Raw genomic sequence first — 21,028 nt, forward strand, 5'->3', positions numbered from 1 at the left:
TGTTTGCACCACAAGGACTTATTTAAAAAATCATTTATTTTATATTGTACTGCATAAACGTACATTGAAAGTTTTGAAAAGTGTCAAACGTAAGGCCTGGGGGCCAGATTCGGCCCACCAAAACCTTTTACGTGGTCATGTAGAGTCCAGACGTACACATAAATAGAGCCTTTAAGATAAGTTGTTGCTGGATTTTTTTTTTTTTTAATCAATCAAAGCTGTTTTTATCTGTATACTGTCAAATTACATCAAAGTGGAAAATGTCCAGTCTTACTTAATTTTATTGAGTGATCAAATGCAGGCAGCTTTTTATTCAAATCTATCAGTAGTTTTATCAGTACCATCTGCCCCAACCATTCCTTCGACAATGTTTGTGATCTTGATGAAGATCAAGAACGAAGAGGAGTGCGACGTTCCTGGACTAGAACATTTGTTCCGAGGTCAGATCTGAGACGTGGCTCTTTGCTGCTCCTCCAAGGTTACCATCAGCCTCTTGACAGCCAGTGGGTAACCTTGCCTCAGCTGCTCTGATTTTTTTGCTCCCCTGTTAGTTTAAGTTTGGAGTTTTGCAAGACTTTTTTTTTTCCCCCAGAAATTTCCCAGAGCTTGAGATGTTGTATCGCACAACCCCGGTTTAAACTTTTACACACTATCCCTGACTTGCGTGACATGTTCCTTGGTCTTCGAGGCGTTTGTTCACTGATGTCCTCCAACAAACATCTCAGGTATTCTTAGCACAGATAAATTAATTTGATATTAAATTGCACTTGTCAGAGTAATGGGGTCTGAATGCAAGTGTTGGTCAAATAAAAACTTCATGTTCCACTTTGGCCCTAAATTATCCCTACTTCTGGTAGATTTTATAATGGGACAGGCATATTTCAAAAGATAAAGTAAGATATGAAAATTTTTTTCCAAATAAAAAAGTAACTATGGCTGGGCCACGCCAAAACCTTAATAATATTTTCTGTCACAATAAACTACATTAATATTAAATAATGCTGGGCTTCATATAAAAAAAAAACTAAAGCCAGCACTGTTCTCTTTTTCACAAACTTTATTAAGATGTAAAAAATAAACCAGTGAGAATGGCATGAAGTGTTACAAAGCCACTTGAATCAACGCTTCAGTTTTTGCTATAAAAAAAAACAAAAGACTAAAACATTTAGGTAAATGGAAAAAAAATATATATATCAAGTTTAGGAAAAATTTTTACAATTTAAAGGTCTGACATAAACATCCCTGCAACGCAAACACAAACCAGGATATACATATAAAAAATATCTATAGTATGAAACTCATTAAGGTGACTTTAAAAAAAATAAAAAATAAAAAAATCCCAACAATGTTGTTTTGTCAAGTTGGATAAAAGGTCAGAAATGTGTTGGGAATCAAAATGTGCGTGAAAATGTCTTTACAGTACGGAGCAGCACCAGAAGACGTTTAGTTTTCTGGATTTCACTGCAGCTCCTTCTGGATACTGCAACAGAAAAAAAACAGAACAAGAAAAAAAGAAGAAAAACGACAACATGAATTTCAACTCTGTGAACGTTTCTTACTAAAACTAACAAAACTTAAGTTTTTTTTCCCTCTGTGACCCAGATAAAAATCATGCAATAATTTGCTTATTTTTCCTCACTTTTACAGCTCTACAGCCAAACAGTAGGTCCTTAAAATTGCTCCGACTAACAATCAAGAGTTAATATGAACAATCCATGTCATCTTAACAAATACCATCTTCTTACATATGTTAAACTGAGCCTGGAAACTTAGTGCTCTTATCTCTAAGGACACAAATGCATAAACAGCCACAAGAAATGATCTCTAATAGAATCTCCTCTTTATGTGCTTAAAACACACCAACAGAACAGATTTTTTATTTTTTTTTTTCCTAAAACTTAAGTTTTAAACTTTTCTTTTTTTTGTTTGTTTTTTTTGCAACATAGCCGTTTTGGTTTGATTCTGTCCCTTTCAACATTCAACCGCACGTTGAAAACGAGGAAGCTCACCTCTCCAAATACTGGTGGACGTTGTCGTGGCCGTTGTAGCGCGCCAGGGCCACCAGGGTCCCCGTGGCGCAGCGGCCCTCCTTCTTACGACACAAGCTGCAGTTACACATTCCCCGGCAGATGGGACACGACCACGTCTGACAGAAATAGAAAAAGGAAGTAGACTCTGCAGAACTGGAACTAGAGTGGTTTCATTCAGCCAAATATTACTGGAGGTCAATATTTTACAACAAAGGGAACATCCATTATTAAATTTGACGACTCAATTCTTGTTTGTAAAATTCATTAAAAGTAGTTTTTTTTGTTGTTGTTGTTTTTTTGTGTGGTCATTTTCATTTTAGGAAAAGCGTCTGCTACGTGTGTAAACACTGACCGGGTCCAGCAGAACGGTGCGCACGTCCTCTCCGTAGCGATTCTTCAGGCACGGTCCACAGAACTGACCTTTGACCCCCACACAGTAACCACTACGGCACACTGTCTTGGTGTCCAGAGTCTTCTGTCTGCACTGGTGGCATGAGCTTCCCTGAAAAGGGGGGGACGTGAAGAAAGCGGCTCAGGCGCTCTGCTGGTATCACGGGACAGATGGAGGCCAAAGGTGAAGGACGTGAAGAGACTCACATTGTCTTTGTCCCAGATCTTGTCTTTGCTGCGGTACGCCACGTTTTCCAGGTCCTCGTCCGTGATCTCGTCGACCGACTTCACCACGAACTGACTCTTCCTGGACTTGGGGCTTCTTTTCTTTTTCTTTCTCCCATCTATACGTTCCTCATCCACCTGACCAGTGGGGGGGGGAGAAACACTACAGGCCTGAAACAAGGTTATGCTAAACCTTTGAACTCGTTCCTTTTCAATGATTTGAAATCCGTGGGAATTGGCTAAAAGAGCCTCTGAATGGATCGTTCAACAGGCTGCTTTTATTGGGAAACTAAAACTAAACTGAACACTAGATACAAAGTGCATTCATTTGAATCCTGCTGAAAGAACAAAGTCTAACAAGAACATGCTCCTATGTTCGGCAGTATTCTTTTCACCCTTTTCTTAAAGCGCACCTCCATCAGTCTCCAGATGTCCAGAGTCCTTGGTGTTCTAATGCGAGCCGGCTCAGGCTTTTGCTCCACCCCAAAGTTCTCCGGCGGACGAGCCTTACGCGACGGGTTCCTCCTCTCTGACCCGACATCGGACTTAAACTTGCGCTTCTGCGGCGATACCTTCTGAGATATCCTCTTCCTCTTCTGCAAAAACAAATAAACAAACAAACAAAACAAAAAAAACAGAGCAGTTTTTGTTTTGCGTCCTCTGGTTTCCTGATGATTTATTTCTTCTTAAACGAGGACAAGGTGAGACCCTCAGGTCTTTAATACCTTAACTGCACGTTGCAAAGCTTACATTTCCCACACATACACCAATGAGTTTACTGATTATCACAACTCATTTCAGAAAATTTCAGTAGTAACTTAATATGTGTTAGCAAGCAAGTCTCAAGTTGAGTCAAAGTCCTAGACTTTCACAGGGGGAGGAATTATGAATTTTCCAGGCATTTGGTGCCATTTTATAGCAAAATCAAGTCACTATGTTACCCTCAGTTGTTATATAAAATGCTGTAAATATCTTAAATGAAATTTGACTTCAAAATTTGACAACTCGAAACTGGCCTCTGTCCCTTTAAGAAACTCTGTTTTGAAGGCCTCCGTTCATTTTGACTTGTTTGCATGAAACGCCTCACCTGGGGCGAGTCCAGCGGAGTCAGGTCAGCGAGGGAGGTCAGGCCAGCAAACAGCTTCGCGAGCTGGAAAAAATAAATAAATTTTAAAAAAAAATAAAATCACAGAAGAATGAATCAAGGATGAGTAACAAGTTAACTAGAAAAAAAAGCAAAAATATTCCACTAAGACATTACCATGGCTTTGTTTTCCTGTATGTTGCGATCTCGTTTTGTCAGACTTTGGCACAGGACCTCCTCCTTCTTCTCCATCACTTCCACCTCCTCCTCCTCCTCCTCCTCCTCCTCGTTGACCTTCCTCGGCCTTCCTCTCCCTCTCTGAGGCGGGTCACTCCCTCTGACTGGCTTAGTGACAGTTTTCTCATTCTGTTTATTTGGGGGTTTGGCAGGTTCCTTCTTGCCTGGAAACCTAGAGAGCAATTTTTACATTTCAGCTAAGCCCATCAGTACCCTCTGCATTTTATTTCTAGTTCAATCCTGATTGTTCAGTAATCTACCAATCCTCACCTAAGCGCCACTAACAGACTCCTCCTCTTTGGCTCAAGTGGCTCCTCGCCGTCCGAGTAGAAGCCTGTGTCTTTGTCGCTGTCCCCCTCTGAGTCAACAACCTGAAGAAAAAGCAAAACGAATAAAAAAATAAAAACATAAATCAGGGCGAAAAGGATGAACTTTCACTTTTGCGGTCCAAAGCTTTGATGAAGAACATCCTACTTTGGTCTTTTGCTGCTTTTGGAGGCATCCTCTGTCCTCTTCTGCCTCATCCTCGCTGAATCCTTCAAACTCCTCCTCGCTGTCTGATTGGCTGAACAGATGAGCCAGCTCAGCAGTTATATACTGGGATTTGAAAGTTTGAGCCTGTTGGCAGACACACCCAGCATGAAAAGAAATCGCTGCACCTCCGCGGAAGGGCAAGGAAAAAGAGGAACACAGCATTTATTTATTTGTTCATTTCAAATGGCAGATAAGAGAACTGAACTTTTATAGAACAACATTCAGGCTTTGCGTCATCGGGATTCTTGAGCTATACACCAGAGGGAGACAAAGTCCATCTCTTAGCATGATCTGACACTAAATTCACTGTGCGCGGCTGTAAAACGGAGAAGCATTACGGCGGAGCTGGCCATCGCAGAATGAAACTTATCTTTCGGACTTTGAACGAGCAGCACCAGAGAAATCCTTATCGCTGCAGGTCGGCTGGGCTGCAGCTTGGCAGGACAAGTAAGAGCAGTGACAAGATGGAGTGAAAAAGGAAAAAGACACTTAACCCTACATTTCATTCCTACCAGCTTCACTTCCCCACAGTAAGAATCCTGTGTATACAACCGTTTCTTGCCATATAAATGGGTCATAACTCACCAAGTTCCTCCACTTCAGAATTCTTTAAGCTTTTACTCTAAAGAGTACCTCCACAAACCAGCAGCCACAAAGACCAGCGTTTTCATAATTTATGGCTTGTCGTAAGGCCTTGCTAGGTTCAGTTAGGCAGAATTACATACACACGGTTATGTTTGTAATTAATAAAGATATAGAAATAAACCTTTTTACAACATTGAATTTGTACATCATTCTTATGTATGCTTGTGTTTACATCTTGTCTGCATCTTGTCTTTACTGCAAAATGAACGACTTTTTAGATGCACTTGTTCACCTACATCCATCCATCCATCCATTTTCTGTTCACCCTTGTCCCTGATGGGGTCAGGAGGGTTGCTGGTTCCTCTCCAGCTACGTTCAGGACGAGAGGCAGGGTTCACCCTGGACAGGTCGCCAGTCTGTCGCTGGGCAACACAGAGACATACAAGACAAACAACCATTCACACACACACTCACACCTGGGGAGAATTTAGAGAAACCAATTAACCTGATAGACATATTTTTGGACAGTGGGAGGAAGCCGGAGAACCCGGAGAGAACCCACCATGCACAGGGAGAACATGCAAACTCCATGCAGAAAGACCCTGGGCCGGGAATCGAACCCAGGACCTATAACAGCTCTACCAACTGTGCCACTGTGCAGCCCCAGTTGAGACATTTGCATTTGTTTTTCCCCTCCTTTATTAAAATCTTTTCAATAAACTTCATCCTTAAAGAGTGGTTCATTGTGTTCTGCACAGCTTCAGGAAAACATTTAAACCATATCTGACAACACACGGTAGCACTTTTTTTTAAGAGTAAGAGGATTGGCTGGAATAAAGACATTTAACAGTCAAAGATTTTCAGCAACTATTTAGAACAAGTCAGGGTGACGTGGTTCATTGAGTCCTAAAAACATCAATGATAATAAACGACCATCTGGGAGACACGCTTCTAATGGATCAGCATGCTGCAGTAAAGCCCATTCCATCAGTATCGCTCCACTCAATATCAGCAGGAAGACAATCACTATAAACTGATGAGTTGTTTACAAATCCCTAGTGCCTCTTGTGGCGTCATCAATAAAAGCCGCAGGATAAGTAGATGTTTTGCTTGAGATCACAGATGAGAAATTTTATATTTTGTGAAGTGCTGCTGCATTAATATGCATGCAGCATTATCCAACTGTGATTTTAATGCTACTGTAGATCTGAGAGAAAAAAACAAAAAAAGGCAGTTCCTTTAAAACGCATGTTTGAAGTTCCAGTACCTTTAAACACTAAGCATAAGCACCATCGTTTAGATTTGCAAAATTCTTTCTGGACTTTTATCTAAAGTGCAGTTGAAAACATATCACAGATTACTTGTTAACAGAAGTTAAGAGAAGTACTAGCTTATTTACAACCACGATATCCAGGCCCGTTCATGGAGGTGTGGTTAGAAAAGACAATATATAACGGCTTACATTTCGGTAAAGAAAAGGAAAACCCAATAACATGGCGGTTCGGGTACTTACATCTGACTTGAGGGTCATTTTGGGGGTTATTCCTTTAGTCTAAAGTTTTCTGGAGAGAAAGTTTATGCTCATGAAATGAAATCAATGAAAAAAGGTGGATTTAAAGACGACCCGCTCAAGAGTGTTACAGAAAATGGGGGTCGTGACGTCGACCTGCGCGCACGTAAAATGTACTTTTTGCACAGGAACGTAACTAACTTCCCATCATATTTACAATTTCTTAAGTAAGTTAAAAAAAATATTACAAAATTTCAAATACATGTTTAGATTCTCCAAGCCTGAAGAAGAAGTCAGTCCGCAAGTTCCCCTCCTAAACTCAGAATGGTTCGGTCCGACTTCGCGCGGAAACAGCGCGTGGGGGTGGCCAGGATCCTCGGCCTAAACAACAGCTCCAGACTCCTTCACTCCTTTGCTGTATGATGTGAATGCGACCACGAAGGCAACATTCTGTAAATCCATCGTCTATTTCTTAAGCCCTGCTTCTAGATACTTGAATGTTGAAACAACGTCAGGTCTATTTCTATAACACATTTTAAAGCAAGTGAACAAAAGTAATTCACAAGGCATTAACAGCATTTCGTTTATTAAAAATATACTATTAAAGAAGAGACCAGGACTTCACCTGGTCTCAGACAGGGCGTCAATCGTGTTCCTGTTAATGAGCTACTTTAATGTTTGTTTTGATTTCCCATAAAAACTATCCTTTAAGATAAACTCTATCAGTGTCCTTTCTATGGAAGTATTATCTGATCAAGGCGGTTGTGAACACAGACATCTTTTCAAAAATCAGATGCAGCAGATCACATCAAGCATCATATTACAGCTCGCTTCTCTTCAGACGAAATTGCAGAGGAGGAAGAAGAAAAGGTGAAAAGAAAAAAAGAAAAACACTAATATTAAAATTTTGGGAGCATCAGACACTGATCCTGCTCCCCTTTAAAACTTAGTAAGCAACCAAAGGAGTTGAGTTGATCATAAACTAATAAAGGCAAAGATGGTTCCAAGGAACAGTTCATGATTGTATACAACACTGGAAGAATTCTCTCTAAGTCATTCAAAGGTAAAAGAAAAAAAGAAGAACAAATTACTTGTACTTAAATAAGAACTAAGTTCTATCACACTTTGTTAAAAAAAAAAAAACATCTTCTGACAGTGGTTCAAGAAACTAATACACCATAATGCACCCTAACTTTGTTTTACTGAATGATCTTGCTACCCTCTAGTGGCTAGAAAACAGCACTAAATCTAATTTAGTTTACTGCTTAAAAAAATCTTGGCATGGCACAAACAAGGAAAGAAAACACATGGATATTGATGTAATACAGAAATATTTTAATCAAAAAGTTCTTCGTACTTCGTGACAACCGCATGGACAAAATATGTAGGACTTGATAATAACCAAAATATGTTTGTGCAACTCAACTTCAGGAGTTTTTAACTTTCACAAGTCCAAAACTCGGGGACATTGTCTGCAGGGTTTGTGCACATTGCCCACATCTATACTGAACAATAAGCAATAGGTCAGCATAGCAAAAACATGAAAATTACAGATGCGATGTTTTGAAAAAATGAAAATACAATACATCTGCAAAAAATGCACATGTGTGTGCACTTTTTGCACAGTGATGTTTCTGGTAGTGCAGAAACATCACTTTACTTGGGTGTAATGTTTACTGGGCAGTGGAATGTGAGATCCTGAGAAAAATGACTTAACTGAGTGATGCAGATGACTCTATGATTCGCCTTTTTGCAGTTTGCGAAACACATAAGATAATGTAGTTGAGCTACATTTGAACCATGGCCAGAAATCAGGATAATGCTTCTTCTCTGTCCTTGTACAGTTTTTTTTCCCTTCCTGGTGTTTAGAGCCCATCATCCTTAATGTTTTAGATGTTTCTCTGTCCCAGCAAACCTGAATGAAATGACTGCATAACTTCAGTTCTGTAGAAGCCCATTTATCACCCATTTATTCAAATCAGGTGTGTAGAGTCCTTAACCATGCAGAATAGTGAATCCTGAGGACTAACATGGAAACCCACTGTTCCAGGAGACTGAGACTTGTAAGGCAGCATTGCTCTCTTTCAGATTATGCGTTTATTTACCATATTTGCACAGAAATAACTTAATATGTGTTAAACATGTTAATTTGTATGAATTATGTGACATAATTAAATGGTTGTGTTTTTTGAAGCAAAGCTTATTGTGATAGTCTGGTTGACCACTATATGTGGATATAGTAACTAGTGGTCAGTAAAAGACAGGGGTACTGTTGCAGTCGTACTATTACTTATTGAGACAAGTAAAAAATTAAAGGCTAACATACATCTCCAGGATATCTTCTTCTTCCTCTCAAGGGTTACTTTGGGAAGGGGGAAGAGGAGCGACGTTCTGGCTTCATGTTGAAAGCTAAAGGACTAAATGGAAGTGTGAAAGTGTGGATTTTCCCCTCAGGTCAGGAGCAGGCTGGGGTTGAAGTTCAGCTCAAGAATTTGGCTCGAGGAGATGTTTCATTCAACAGCACAACAGACAAAAGTGGAACTGTAATTTTAAAACAGAAGAACTTTATTTGCGGAATAAAGTCACGTTTTATTCAGCGACCAAACCAACTTTGTTTATGTATCTAATGACAACATTAAAAATCAGCCAGCAGTTTATTCAAAGACCGACTGGCATTATCATGTCCCTCTTTTATATCTGGACAACATTGTCTGTTACTTAACAGCAACAATAACAATAAAAACTCTACAGGACTTTTGCAAAGAATTAATGGTGTTAGAACATATAAAAATAAACTTCCTCAAACAGAAAGTGAATCATTGACGATTTGCACTTGTCTTGAGCTTTAAATGAAAGTCTTTTCCTAAAGACACAGTGAAATATGCTATTTTCTTTACATTTCATTTGGAAAATTAAATCTTGAAATTATAGACTGAGAAAAAAAAAATTCACCCAGAGAAATCTCAAAGACCGTTAGTGCATGAAGCTCTTACAAATATTTGATCAAATTAGAGCATCCAAAGTCGCAGACAGGAATGAGAGTTTTTCTGTGGCTAACAGCAATTTATACGAGATGCACAAACAAAAGCTCGTTTGTACGAGCACAAATGATCATTCCAGTAATAGTCCGGAATCGAACCAGCATTGGTGTGACCACAGTTTTCTGTTCCTCCATAATTGTTAGGCTCACCAGGAGCCCAAAGGGAGAATTTATATTTGGACCCGTCGGACCACATCCACGCTCCTTCCTTATGAACATCACTGAGTCCAATCCAGGTCCCTGACCGAGTAGGATCAAAGTTCTTGATCAGGTTATTGACAAAATTGTGTTCATCCAGACTGCGGATGGACACTAAGTTGCCTCCCTCTGATAAACAGTGGACCTCTGCTTCACCCCAGGTCATGCGCGAGGCAACATACTTGTAGCAGCGGCCTTTGAAGCTGTACCAGAACATTGGACAGTCGCCACGCAGCAGCTTCACTTCCTGTCCACCTGAAGGAGGTTCAGCAGCCAGAGCCAGACCAAACAGGAAAACCAGCAGCAACATGTTGGAGTTCTGAAGAGTTTTAGTCTGGAAGGATTTACAGTCTTGAAAGGGTTTGTCTGCAGTCATCGATGCTGAAGAAGATTCCTGGAGAGGCAGAGAACAGACTGCTTGCTTTTATATCCTTCAGAATGGGCGTCTGCACTACTGATCTAATGTGATTGGTTAGTAAATAGATAACACTATGGCACAGCACCTGGATTGCAGGCCTGATTGCAGACAACCTAGAAATTATGGGAAAGTATATTAACATGATTTGTTTGTGAAAGCAAAAGAAGATAAAATCAATCGGTTAATGATCTATTTCGATTATTAATATTCTGCTTGTGGCAGGTTGTATCCATGAAGGCGATTAGATTAAACACCATATAAAATTTGTTTTGCATTGTTATCTGTTTCGGGCTGTGGGGATAATTCAGGTGTTAGTGCTGCTATGCTGAAGAGAGAAGGTTCCGGGTTCAAATCCTGCCTGGGTTTGCATAATATTTTAAAACAACATTTTAAAAGATACTACACATGAAAAAGAAACTTAATTTTTATTATTTAGACAACGATACAACAAGCAGGAATTAATTCACCAGGTGAACAGTCGAAACAAGGGCGTGGAGGAAGTGCACTTGAAGTTCACCTTCTCAACTATCCTAAGGTCAAGATTATTCATCAACAAGAATTTTATCTGAGGAGGAATCATTCAACGTGCGGAAAAGTTCCTTATGGTTGTTTTTGTCCTCGTTTTCCATGTAATCATGTGTTTATTGTACCATAAAATCTCAATGAAATGACTTCAGATCAAACAAAGTAGGTTGCCAGAAGAGAACAGGAACATAGAAAAGTATGTGAACATCTCCTAAGAAAAAATACACAACTTTGATTGGATAAAAAATAATTTTTAATCTTCTGTTTTTGTGTTTTGTGTGTGTTGTTTTAGATGATGACTACAAACAATCTAAAACCTAAAGATGATTTCTAATTTTGTGGTCCATGATTGGTCTATGGATTGGTTTCTATCGGCCAACCAGAAGTGCCTTTCGAATATCTAATTAATTTTTGTTTTCTAATGAAACATTTCCACTTTCTAGGATTGGAAAATTACACAAAAATTACACACAATGTTCAAGAACACGAGCACCAGTTTGAAAATGTGGAGGATTTTTTTTTCTCATTCGTTTGATGCAAACCCAACTTTCATACTGGTTTTGGAAAGAATATTTTAGCACTTGGTAAAAATACAATTTCACTTAAAATGCACCTACAGAAACCATGTGTGTGTGCCAGCAAAGAAACCATTTAAATTTGCAATGAGGTTAAATCTAGTTTTATTTTCAAGATTTAACCTCATAAATAAAATAACGTTTAACCAAAGTCCACCTAAAAATGTAATAATTTGTAGAATTGGTGTATGGAGTTCTGAAAAATATTGCAAGAATGCATGATATATTCTCACAATAAAAGAGAAACTCAATAAATTTAAATAAAATAAGGATTGTTGATTCCTATGACTCACCGTCTAATCCTACAAACAATAAACCAAATAATCATTTTTATTTTTCTGCGTTTGTCAGTATCAGCTCTCGTCTTGTGCAATTCCATTGACCAGTTTTTCACGGAAGAGCAATCAAACAGTTTTTTTTTTTTTTATGCTGCAATGAACATGTGCGTGCATGGAAAAACACAACAATAAAGGTGTAATATGGAGCCTATTGATCTGTAATCTTGACCTGGGAATTTTTCCAGGTCATTCAGGTCAGACTTTAAGTGCATTTCCTCCACACCCTGTTATAAAGGATTCAACATGCCAATCAGGAAATATACATAATCTCTGGTTCTTTGTGTCCGGGCAGAAAATGTTGAAAACTTGTATCTAATCTTTCTAAAAGCTAGGGCAGATTCAAAGTGTCTTATCAAGTGAAACTAAATGTGTGCCAGTGACTGATCTACCTTAATTTCCTTTTTCTGTTCCAATAAATGTTCACTTTTAAGTTTTATCTACCTCCATTGGTTCTACACCGATAAAATGATTTATTACATTGTTATATTCCCCCTAATATTTCCACAAAGAACCACACAGAAAAATCATATTAAGTTAGACGTTAAGAGTTTTTCACAAAGATGTATTTTTACATCTATGGTAGTAGAAGAATGCAGACAGTGTATACAACTGTTCTAGAAGGAACTCTAATAAAATATTAGGCATTATGATATTCTTCCTTATACTTAATAAAAGAGGATAGGAAAACAGAATAGACAGAAAACATTTTAAGTTGGAAGTTAAAAGAGTTTATTACAATTATATATTTTACATTGATGGTTATGTAAGAATACACACATGCTATGGAAATGTAATAAACAATCACATTTCCATTTCTTTGCCTTTATGTTGGCTTGTGTCGAAAAAAATAAAGGTTGAATCTAAACAAAACTCAGCAAGGAATAGAACACAATTAAGATGTTTTTCCTTTTTAATAGTTTTTTGTCTAGGGACAAACTGTGCGAGCTGCACACACAAAAGCATATTTATTTGAGCACAAATGATCATTCCAGTAAAAATTGCTTCCATAGTTGGTGTGAACACAGTGTTCATTTCCACCACCATTGTCAGGCTGTCCAGAAGTCCAAAGGGAAAATTTGTGTTTAGACCCATCGGACCATATCCACCCTCCTTCCTTATGGATATCAGTGAGTCCAATCCAGGTCCGTGACCGAGTAGGATCAAAGTTCTCGATCAGCAAATTGACAAAATTGTGTTCATTTAGACTGTGGATGGAAACCAGGTTGGCTCCCTCTGACACACACTGGAGCTCTGCTTCTCCCCAGGTCATCCTTGAGCCAAAGTACTTGTAGCAGCGACCCTCGAAGCTGAACCAGAACAAGGGACAGCCGCCACGCACCAGCTTCAGTTCCTGACCATCAGCAGGAGGCTCAGCGGCCAGAGCCAGACCAAACAGGAAGAGGAACCACATCATCTTGGAGCTCGATGCCTCTGAGGGATCTGAAGTTCTTGCTGGAGTTTTTCTGCAATGATGGATGTTGAAGAGAATCCTGGAGAGGCAAAAGGCCGGCTGGTTCCTTTTATAGCACCAAGAAAGGGCGTCTCCATTGTTGCAGTGTAATGATTGATCAATACATCAGTTAATAGTTGTAGGAAAATAACAATAAACTTTGTACACAGCATCGTGGCTTTTTAGACATCTTTTTAAAATTAAAAGTTTAACATGTTCAGATTTATATATTACATATTGCAGGGTAATATTTAACAGGATAATCTCAAAAGACAAGGTTTTTTTTATTAAAATAATCTGAAAATTGAAATATTATAAATTAAGCAATTAAGCAAGAAAACTCCAAGTAGGGCCTCTTTAAATTTCTTTATTGGGTTGCAGTTACTCAATACATTAGATCAAGTATACGAGACAGTGACCCTACACTGTAAAATGTAATAAGTTCACTTTACTTAAAAAAAGTTAGGAAACCGATTGCCTCAAAATCTTCAAGTAAAGTAGCTAATTCATTTTAAGGTGTTATTGCTAAAAATAACTATGTTTAGACCACTCAGATAAAGGCAGTAAACTTGAGTGCCGTTAACTCAAAATCATTAGTAAAGTTGACTATAAAATGTAAATTATGACTACTTCAAATTGTGAGTTATGTCAATTAAGCAGTACTCATAAAAATAAGTTATACTTACACGTTTAAGAGTTCACATTACTTGCAAAATATCAGGAAACCAATTGCCTTGATATGTTCAAGTAAGATGAACCAAAAGTGTTAAGTTATTGGAACGAAGAGCCAACAGACAACAGTTTGAATGGAAAAAAATGTTTAATAATTAAACAAGTTTAGGTTCTCAAGTGTGGTTACATACACACTAACCTGGAAACAAAGTTTTCCATAGACTTTTTTTAGGGAAAAAAAATGACACGACTTTTTTTCTAGGGTAGCCTTCAAACTAATATTGAATCCTTCAAATGGCCCTCAGTCTTTAAAACTTTGAGAATCCCTGATTAAATGTCTTTGTTGACTGGTGTGAAACAAAAACTCAATTCTCAATACTAGAGCCCAACATTTATCATAACATTGATAAAGTAAATAATGAAGTAGTGAAGTGAAGTAATGTTTCTCCTCATTAACATAAAACCATTTAGTAGTCTGTAAGTGCAATGATGCTCTCTCCAACAAAAAAGAATCAAACAAGAAATAAAAATCACTTTTCCAATAAGGGTAAAGGTATCAACATTGATCCATAATGTCACATCACATTCACTCACTGCATCAGAAGATTTTTGAGTGATTGTATTTTTGGTTTTAGGGATTTATGTCCAAGTGACAGAAGCACCCTTTGGATGAAGTCAAAGGTGTACTTCAGTTGTTGAGGGTACTCCAAATTCAGAGTATAAATAAGTCCAAAGAGCAAGCACATGGCATGTGGAAGATTTCCAAGATCATTCATGACAAAACTTCCTTCCAAAATGATGGCAGTTCTTGAAGACTGGAGGTGCAGTGAGTCAGTGGAGGCCTGCCTGTCCTCAGGAATGATGGTCAGGATCCCAATGGACCTTACCAGAGGGGCCGCTTTTCATTGGCTGATGCTCATTCTACGTGGTCACGTGGGTGGCAGTCTCACAAACACTAGCTTCCCGTTAGCTAAGTACCGCATAATAGCAGTTCTGATACAACTTCTACACCTTGAAGACTGTCTGCTACACAGTCTTACGTTAGCTAAACAGATCAATATGCAACGTGTACTGTATCTGACACACACTAAAGATTTTATTTTAGCAGAAAACGCTTTGGACTAAACTGTTACTCGTGTTAGCCACTCTAGCACAAAGTACAGCTGGTCAATCAACCATCGCTGTGTTCAGGGAAGCGATTAATAATCCAGAAATAAATATCAAGCCTGGAAACTTGATATCATGTGAGTGAATGTTATGTTTTTACGTAATCTTTGCTCTTCTTTAATGGTTAGGCGTGTTGATGTAAGTGTGCTTCTACAAAGAGACAGACTAAAAAGGTCCGAATGGTTTTGAGTTGATCACCTGTTAGGGTTATTTTACCTTTGTTTACATTTGCTGTGGCTCATTACAGCCGCTGTAGTTTCTAGCGTTGGACCAATTACCCTGTTTGTTTGTGACTATCGTCATTCATAACAAACATCAAAAAAACGAACAAATAGATTTCATAAAATTTTAACAAACAAATGGCTTCTTTACCGTAACAGAGCTCTTTGGTTCCTCTTATCAGAGCTTCTCATATTGAGGTCATCAAACCAAATTTCAGATCTACCATACTGACCAATGACCTGACACCTAACCTCAGGTTTGCAACCAGCTTGTGACTGAGAAACCAGTAACCTCCTCCCAGATGATAGCGTGAACTTGGTATTTCCTCTGTCCATTTTAGTAGCCTATATTGAAAAACTCCGGTAGAAATTATGCACTAATGGAGTCATGTTTACATAGAAACAATGCTACGAGGCTTTGCTTGTGAGACTTGCGTGTCACGTTTGTCGGTTGTGGCGGAGAACTTGTGCCATGGGGTGTGAGACCTAAAACTTATGTCCTAACACAATAAACACCCAATTACATATCAACTACAATTTAGGCTTTTGCAGGTCCTCTTTTCCGGACATGTCCTACTTTTCAGACCTAAAAATGTCCAGGGGAATTTAAAATAGCGATCCTAGGGATTTGGTCAACTGCCTCAAAACACATTACATAGCTTACAGTGCATTGTGATTACATTGCCACTCCGTTCCACTACTCCATTCCAGGTTTCTTTTGGCAAAAGAAATCGGTGCTATGTACACACATGTGCTACCGATTCTTGAGCTGTTCTATGACACCCCACCCTCAAAAATTCAGCAAATAGTCTGAATGGTTGTGCTCCGTTTGTGCAGGTTTGTGCGCATTAAAATTTTCGTTTGTGCAGTTTGGTTTCTGAGATATTAAAATTATTTTAGGTCATCTAGAGTTCACCATCCCCCATATCGCTCCAAAACAAACCAAAGTGGGCTAGTTCGTTAGTGCTCCGTTTGTGCAGGTTTGTGCCGTTGAAATTTTCGTTTGTGCAGCTCGTCTTTGAGATATTAAAAGTTATAATTTTGGCCGATGACGTCATCCCCATATCTCCCCCATATTGTCAAAACAAACCAAATCAGTTTTAGCATTAAATGGTGAAAAGATCCACAATTGAAATTGGCAGATTAGTCTAAATGGAAAAGTTCAGATGACATATCAGCCAGTAATTAAAAAGCCTGATCTTGTACATTTTAGTTCAAATCATTTTTAATACAATGATAAAAAAAGTGGGCGACCAGACACTTTAATGCTTGGCTGACCTGCCAGAAACAGATCAATAATATTTTAAGACAGTTGATTGGAAATACTTGTTTGTGTTTTTAAAGCCGCGTTTGTTGTCTGAATGGTTTTCTCAGCAGATAACCTGACAAACTGATCAATTAATATCAACTTGTTATACATGTAAACATTATGCACTTGAAATGGTTATAGTTGGCAATTAAGTCTGTAATGATCAGCAGTCATATTTCAACATTAAAAAACTAGAAAATTTCTGAAGAAAATTAAATGGGGCCTGTAAAGAAGCCATGTCTGACCAGCGTTCCGGCTTGAGATTAACTGTCAGGATAACAGAAAGCTGCAGCACGATGATGAGAGAATCACGAGCGTCGACTGACATGGACTTCATTCAGCGTTAAAATGACGTGTGAGCTAAAATTAGCAAAAATGCTAACGTTTTTTGCTAACGTTAGCATTACAGGCGTTTGAATTTTGGCTAATATTAGTCAAAATGCTAATTGAGCTAGTTAGCATTTTAGCTTAGTGCTAATTTAGCATTTAGCTCATTTTTGTTAATGCTAAGATTAGCTAAATTTAGCATTGCTAACGCTAATTTTAGCATTTGCTAATTTTAGCTAAATGCTAATTTTAGCATTTAGTTAAAATTTAAATGCTAATTTTAGCATTTAGCTAAAATTTAAATGCTAATTTTAGCATTTAGCTAAATTGAATTTAGCATTTTAGCTATATGCTAAAATAAAAGGAAAACATTTCAGTTCCTGCAACAATGGAGGACAAAACATCAAAAAGAGTGAATGATGTCCATGAATAACCTGGAAATGACTCCAGCAGATGTCCAGGTATTCAGAGCAAAACTAAATCAGTTGACCTTGGCTTCACCTTGGAACCTGGAAAGAGTCTCAGGTGGAAACGTTTACGCCATGATGTTTATGCAGGGAGAGGAGATGGGAACTGGGAGAACTGGGAGAAACATCTGGGATGAGTCCCTGGAGAGAAGACGATCTGAAGTTAAAGGAAGACGGACTGAAAAACTGAACTACGCTGTAAAGCTGCCACATTGCGTTTCTGGAGGACCAGAAATAAAACCAGTCCTACAGGATTCACTGCACAGATGTTGAGGAAGATGTTTTAGCAAAATGAGACAAACTCTTTACTCTGGGTTTCTAACTGCTAAAAATGAACAAGTATAAAATGACCTAACTGCTAAACATGAACAAGTATAAAATGACCTAACTACTAAAAATGAACAAGTATAAAATGACCTAACTACTAAAAATGAACATGTATAAAATGATCTAACTACTAAAAATGAACAAATATAAAATGACCTAACTACTAAAAATGAACAAGTATAAAATGACCTAACTACTAAAAATGAACAAGTATAAAATGACCTAACTACTGAAAATGAACAAGTATAAAATGACCTAACTACTAAAAATGAACAAGTATAAAATGACCTAACTACTAAAAATGAACATGTATAAAATGATCTAACTACTAAATAACTACTAAAACTCATTTACAAACAATAACTATACTAACTTTTCCTGAGTTTCAGGCTTTACATTTCGCAACTCATTTACAAATGATAAGCCTGTGAAGGTTTTCTCGCAGGTTTTGTACCACTTCCCTGAAAGCCTTTCTCACTGACTTAAAGGGGTTCCACTGCGGCTGCAGTCTGTTTGCCATCGTTACCAGGACATTTCGTTGTAGTATTGGGGTCCCCGCCTCCAGGACAAGGAGGATGTATTCTACGTTTTTGCACTCCTTCATCAGGTCTTTAAAGATGGAGGTCCCCTGGAGTGTAATTTTTTCTGGGCTCATTTTGAGAACTCTGGGTTTTGTTTCAACCCAGAGTTTCTTAAAGAGTCGATCACAGATATAATTATATTGAGATAAAGGGTAATGGCTGTTTCCTGTCTTGTCAACAATCTGTTGGATAACTGCTCTGACAAGATTTCTTACAGCAGTCCTTCTCATAATTATCTCCTCAGACTGGTCTTCATCTGCTTCATTGAGGGACTGGTCTTCCTCTGATTCACTGAGGGACAGGTCTTCCTCTGCTTCGCTGAGGGACTGGTCTTCCTCTGCTTCGCTGAGGGACTGGTCTTCCTCTGCTTCGCTGAGGGACTTGTCTTCCTCTGGTTTGCTGAGGGACTTGTCTTCCTCTGCTCCGCTGAGGGACTGGTCTTTCTCTGCTTTGCTGAGGGACTGGTCTTTCTCTGCTCCGCTGAGGGACTGGTCTTTCTCTGTTTCGCCGAGGGACTGGTCTTCCTCAGGTTCGCAGAGGGACTTGTCTTCCTCAGGTTCACAGAGGGACTGGTCTTCCTCAGGTTCGCAGAGGGACTTGTCTTCCTCTGCTTTGCTGAGGGACTTGTCTTCCTCTGCTCCGCTGAGGGACTTGTCTTCCTCTGCTCCGCTGAGGGACTTGTCTTCCTCTGCTCCGCTGAGGGACTGGTCTTCCTCTGCTCCGCTGAGGGACTGGTCTTTCTCTGCTCCGCTGAGGGACTGGTCTTCCTCAGGTTCGCAGAGGGACTGGTCTTCCTCAGGTTCACAGAGGGACTTGTCTTCCTCAGGTTCGCAGAGGGACTGGTCTTCCTCAGGTTCGCAGAGGGACTGGTCTTCCTCAGGTTCACAGAGGGACTGGTCTTCCTCAGGTTCACAGAGGGACTTGTCTTCCTCTGCTTCGCTGAGGGACTGGTCTTTCTCTGCTTCGCTGAGGCACTGGTCTTCCTCAGGTTCACAGAGGGACTTGTCTTCCAATGGTTTGCAGACGGACTGGTCTTTCTCCTCTTCCTGTAGCTCTGCGGTTGTCTTGATTTCTTTAGGAATATCAGCTGCCATGGCCGTCGTTTCCTTGTTGTCTTTGGCAAGCTGAGCTACGCATCCTTTAATATCCGAAAGAGAAGCCTCTCCTTCTGACATTTTTATATCTTCCACTTGGATTATCAGTGGAGCCACCTTTGCTGAATGTCTAGCAAAGAAATTCCTAAAAAACCTCTTGATCTCTCCTGTCAGACCTTTAGTCTTAGACTTTGGCTCACTGTCGGCTGGTTCCATGAATGAGGGCGATCTATCCAAAACGGTGACGTTGTGGGTCTCCGATGGTGAACTCTGACTATTTTTAATCATTATTTGTCAGGTTGAAGGTAATTTTCAACTCTAGCAAAAACAACAGATTCTGCGAAGAATGAGTGCAAAGTGATGTTTAGGGCGAAAGAAAGCAAATAAAGACCCTGACCTATGACGTCCGTCCATACGTCATAGACATCAAACCGCCCACACAGCAGCGTCATATCCTCAGTATGAAGTCACGTTCTGTCAGGAGCCACTTTACTGCGCATGTCAGACTATATTTAAACTTTTTACAGATGGGATAATTAAATCATTTACAAGTGGAGCCACCGCAGATCGCTTCTCTTAGCCCAGCGCAACTCCGCAGCCTTGCGGCGTCCGCTCAGGTCTATTTTTAGCGCCTCAACCCGCTGCTTTTTATTTTGTTACATTTTTTATTATTTCTGAAGGTTTTGTTTGTTAAATGCCGTGATAGGGGAAGCTACAGCTTCATTTTCCTCTGATTGTGACCAGAATAGGGAGAAATGATTTTATTTGTCCTTTGCTCGCTAAATATGAATAGCGCGGTATTTAGGTTTTTTTGGGGGGTTTTTTTATGCAGACGGAACTCGGTTTATCGGTAAATATATCTCTCATTGATGTTACCACGAACAAAATGGCTTTAATATCGCTAGTTTATAGCTAATATCCAACGTTTGGGGCATGTTGTCTCATTTATAGACTCACCTGCATTTAGTATGGCTCATTAAGACAGAACCGAGTTAGAATAAATTACTCTGTGATAAACTGATTGACGACATGCTAGCTAATGCTAACTCGTTCATTCAACAGAGTAACATCTGTGTGTATGTGTGAAGATCCAGTCCTGCTTCTCTCAGTGATCAATTTTAGGGAAAAATAATTATCATTCAAATAAACAGAGTTAATAATATCTGTTCTCTGTTCGCATGTTATGAAGGGGAGCAGATTAATTCACGAAGCTGAAATAATTCATCCCAAATAAATTTGACAAATAATGAGCAAATATTTTCAAACTTACAGGATTTGTTATTCATCAAGAAAGGAATATTGTTAAAATGTGTTTGATTCAGTCAGATTATTAAACAGTTAATCTTCTCCACTTGTAGAGTTTAATCAGGCACGTGCAGAGTGCCTGATCCGTGATGCCCCTAGTGCCCTTTTTGAATTTTTTTTTCCAATTATTTATTTTTAATCTGTATGTCAGAAGGCCTGTTTGTGCCCCTCAGCAATAATAATTAGCTAAATATAAGTTAGCAAAATAAACTAGTCTGGCTGCCCTCAGTCTAATAATGACTCTCAGAGTGTAACTGCTCAGAGTCATTATTAAAATAATAGCACCCTTGTTGGGCAGGCCCCAAAAACAACCTTTTTCTATTCCATTTTTAATAAAAGCTATTCCATCATGTCATATATTTTCCTTTGACATTTTGTGAAAATATGATGAAGCTGTAATATTTTGGCCAATGTTATCA

At 39.0% G+C, this 21,028-nt stretch overlaps 3 protein-coding genes across 3 annotated transcripts; all 3 read right to left on the bottom strand.

Annotated features, from left to right (window-relative positions):
* Positions 1–1,039: 1,039 nt before the first annotated feature.
* Positions 1,040–6,709, bottom strand: cdca7b (cell division cycle associated 7b). Its single transcript, XM_044138368.1, has 10 exons — positions 6,599–6,709; positions 4,441–4,584; positions 4,237–4,337; positions 3,907–4,138; positions 3,733–3,795; positions 3,059–3,241; positions 2,628–2,783; positions 2,383–2,532; positions 2,010–2,146; positions 1,040–1,480 (listed from the first exon to the last, which is right to left on the bottom strand). Exons 1-10 carry the CDS (start codon positions 6,614–6,616, stop codon positions 1,459–1,461), a joined length of 1,206 nt encoding a protein of 401 aa, XP_043994303.1. The 5' UTR covers positions 6,617–6,709; the 3' UTR covers positions 1,040–1,458.
* A 2,551-nt stretch (positions 6,710–9,260) lies between these two features.
* On the bottom strand, positions 9,261–10,583 carry LOC122843368 (lactose-binding lectin l-2-like). Its single transcript, XM_044138050.1, has one exon. The coding sequence runs from the start codon at positions 10,207–10,209 to the stop codon at positions 9,649–9,651; it is 561 nt and encodes a 186-aa protein (XP_043993985.1). The 5' UTR covers positions 10,210–10,583; the 3' UTR covers positions 9,261–9,648.
* A 1,818-nt stretch (positions 10,584–12,401) lies between these two features.
* Positions 12,402–13,167, bottom strand: LOC122843379 (galactose-specific lectin nattectin-like). The gene has a single exon (XM_044138062.1). The coding sequence runs from the start codon at positions 13,101–13,103 to the stop codon at positions 12,615–12,617; it is 489 nt and encodes a 162-aa protein (XP_043993997.1). The 5' UTR covers positions 13,104–13,167; the 3' UTR covers positions 12,402–12,614.
* Between the last annotated feature and the right edge of the window lie 7,861 nt (positions 13,168–21,028).

Source organism: Gambusia affinis, linkage group LG14, assembly GCF_019740435.1.
Source record: "Gambusia affinis linkage group LG14, SWU_Gaff_1.0, whole genome shotgun sequence".
NCBI lineage: Eukaryota > Metazoa > Chordata > Actinopteri > Cyprinodontiformes > Poeciliidae > Gambusia > Gambusia affinis.

Excerpts from the sequence above, each read along its gene's own strand:
- LOC122843379 (XM_044138062.1), bottom strand. The coding sequence starts at position 13,103 with ATGATGTGGTTCCTCTTCCTGTTTGGTCTGGCTCTGGCCGCTGAGCCT.
- cdca7b (XM_044138368.1), bottom strand. Across the intron at positions 4,338-4,440 it reads AAAAGCAGCAAAAGACCAAA|GTTGTTGACTCAGAGGGGGA; the intron begins GTAGGATGTTCT and ends CTTTTTCTTCAG. Across the intron at positions 2,147-2,382 it reads GCACCGTTCTGCTGGACCCG|ACGTGGTCGTGTCCCATCTG; the intron begins GTCAGTGTTTAC and ends TATTTCTGTCAG.
- LOC122843368 (XM_044138050.1), bottom strand. The coding sequence starts at position 10,209 with ATGACTGCAGACAAACCCTTTCAAGACTGTAAATCCTTCCAGACTAAA.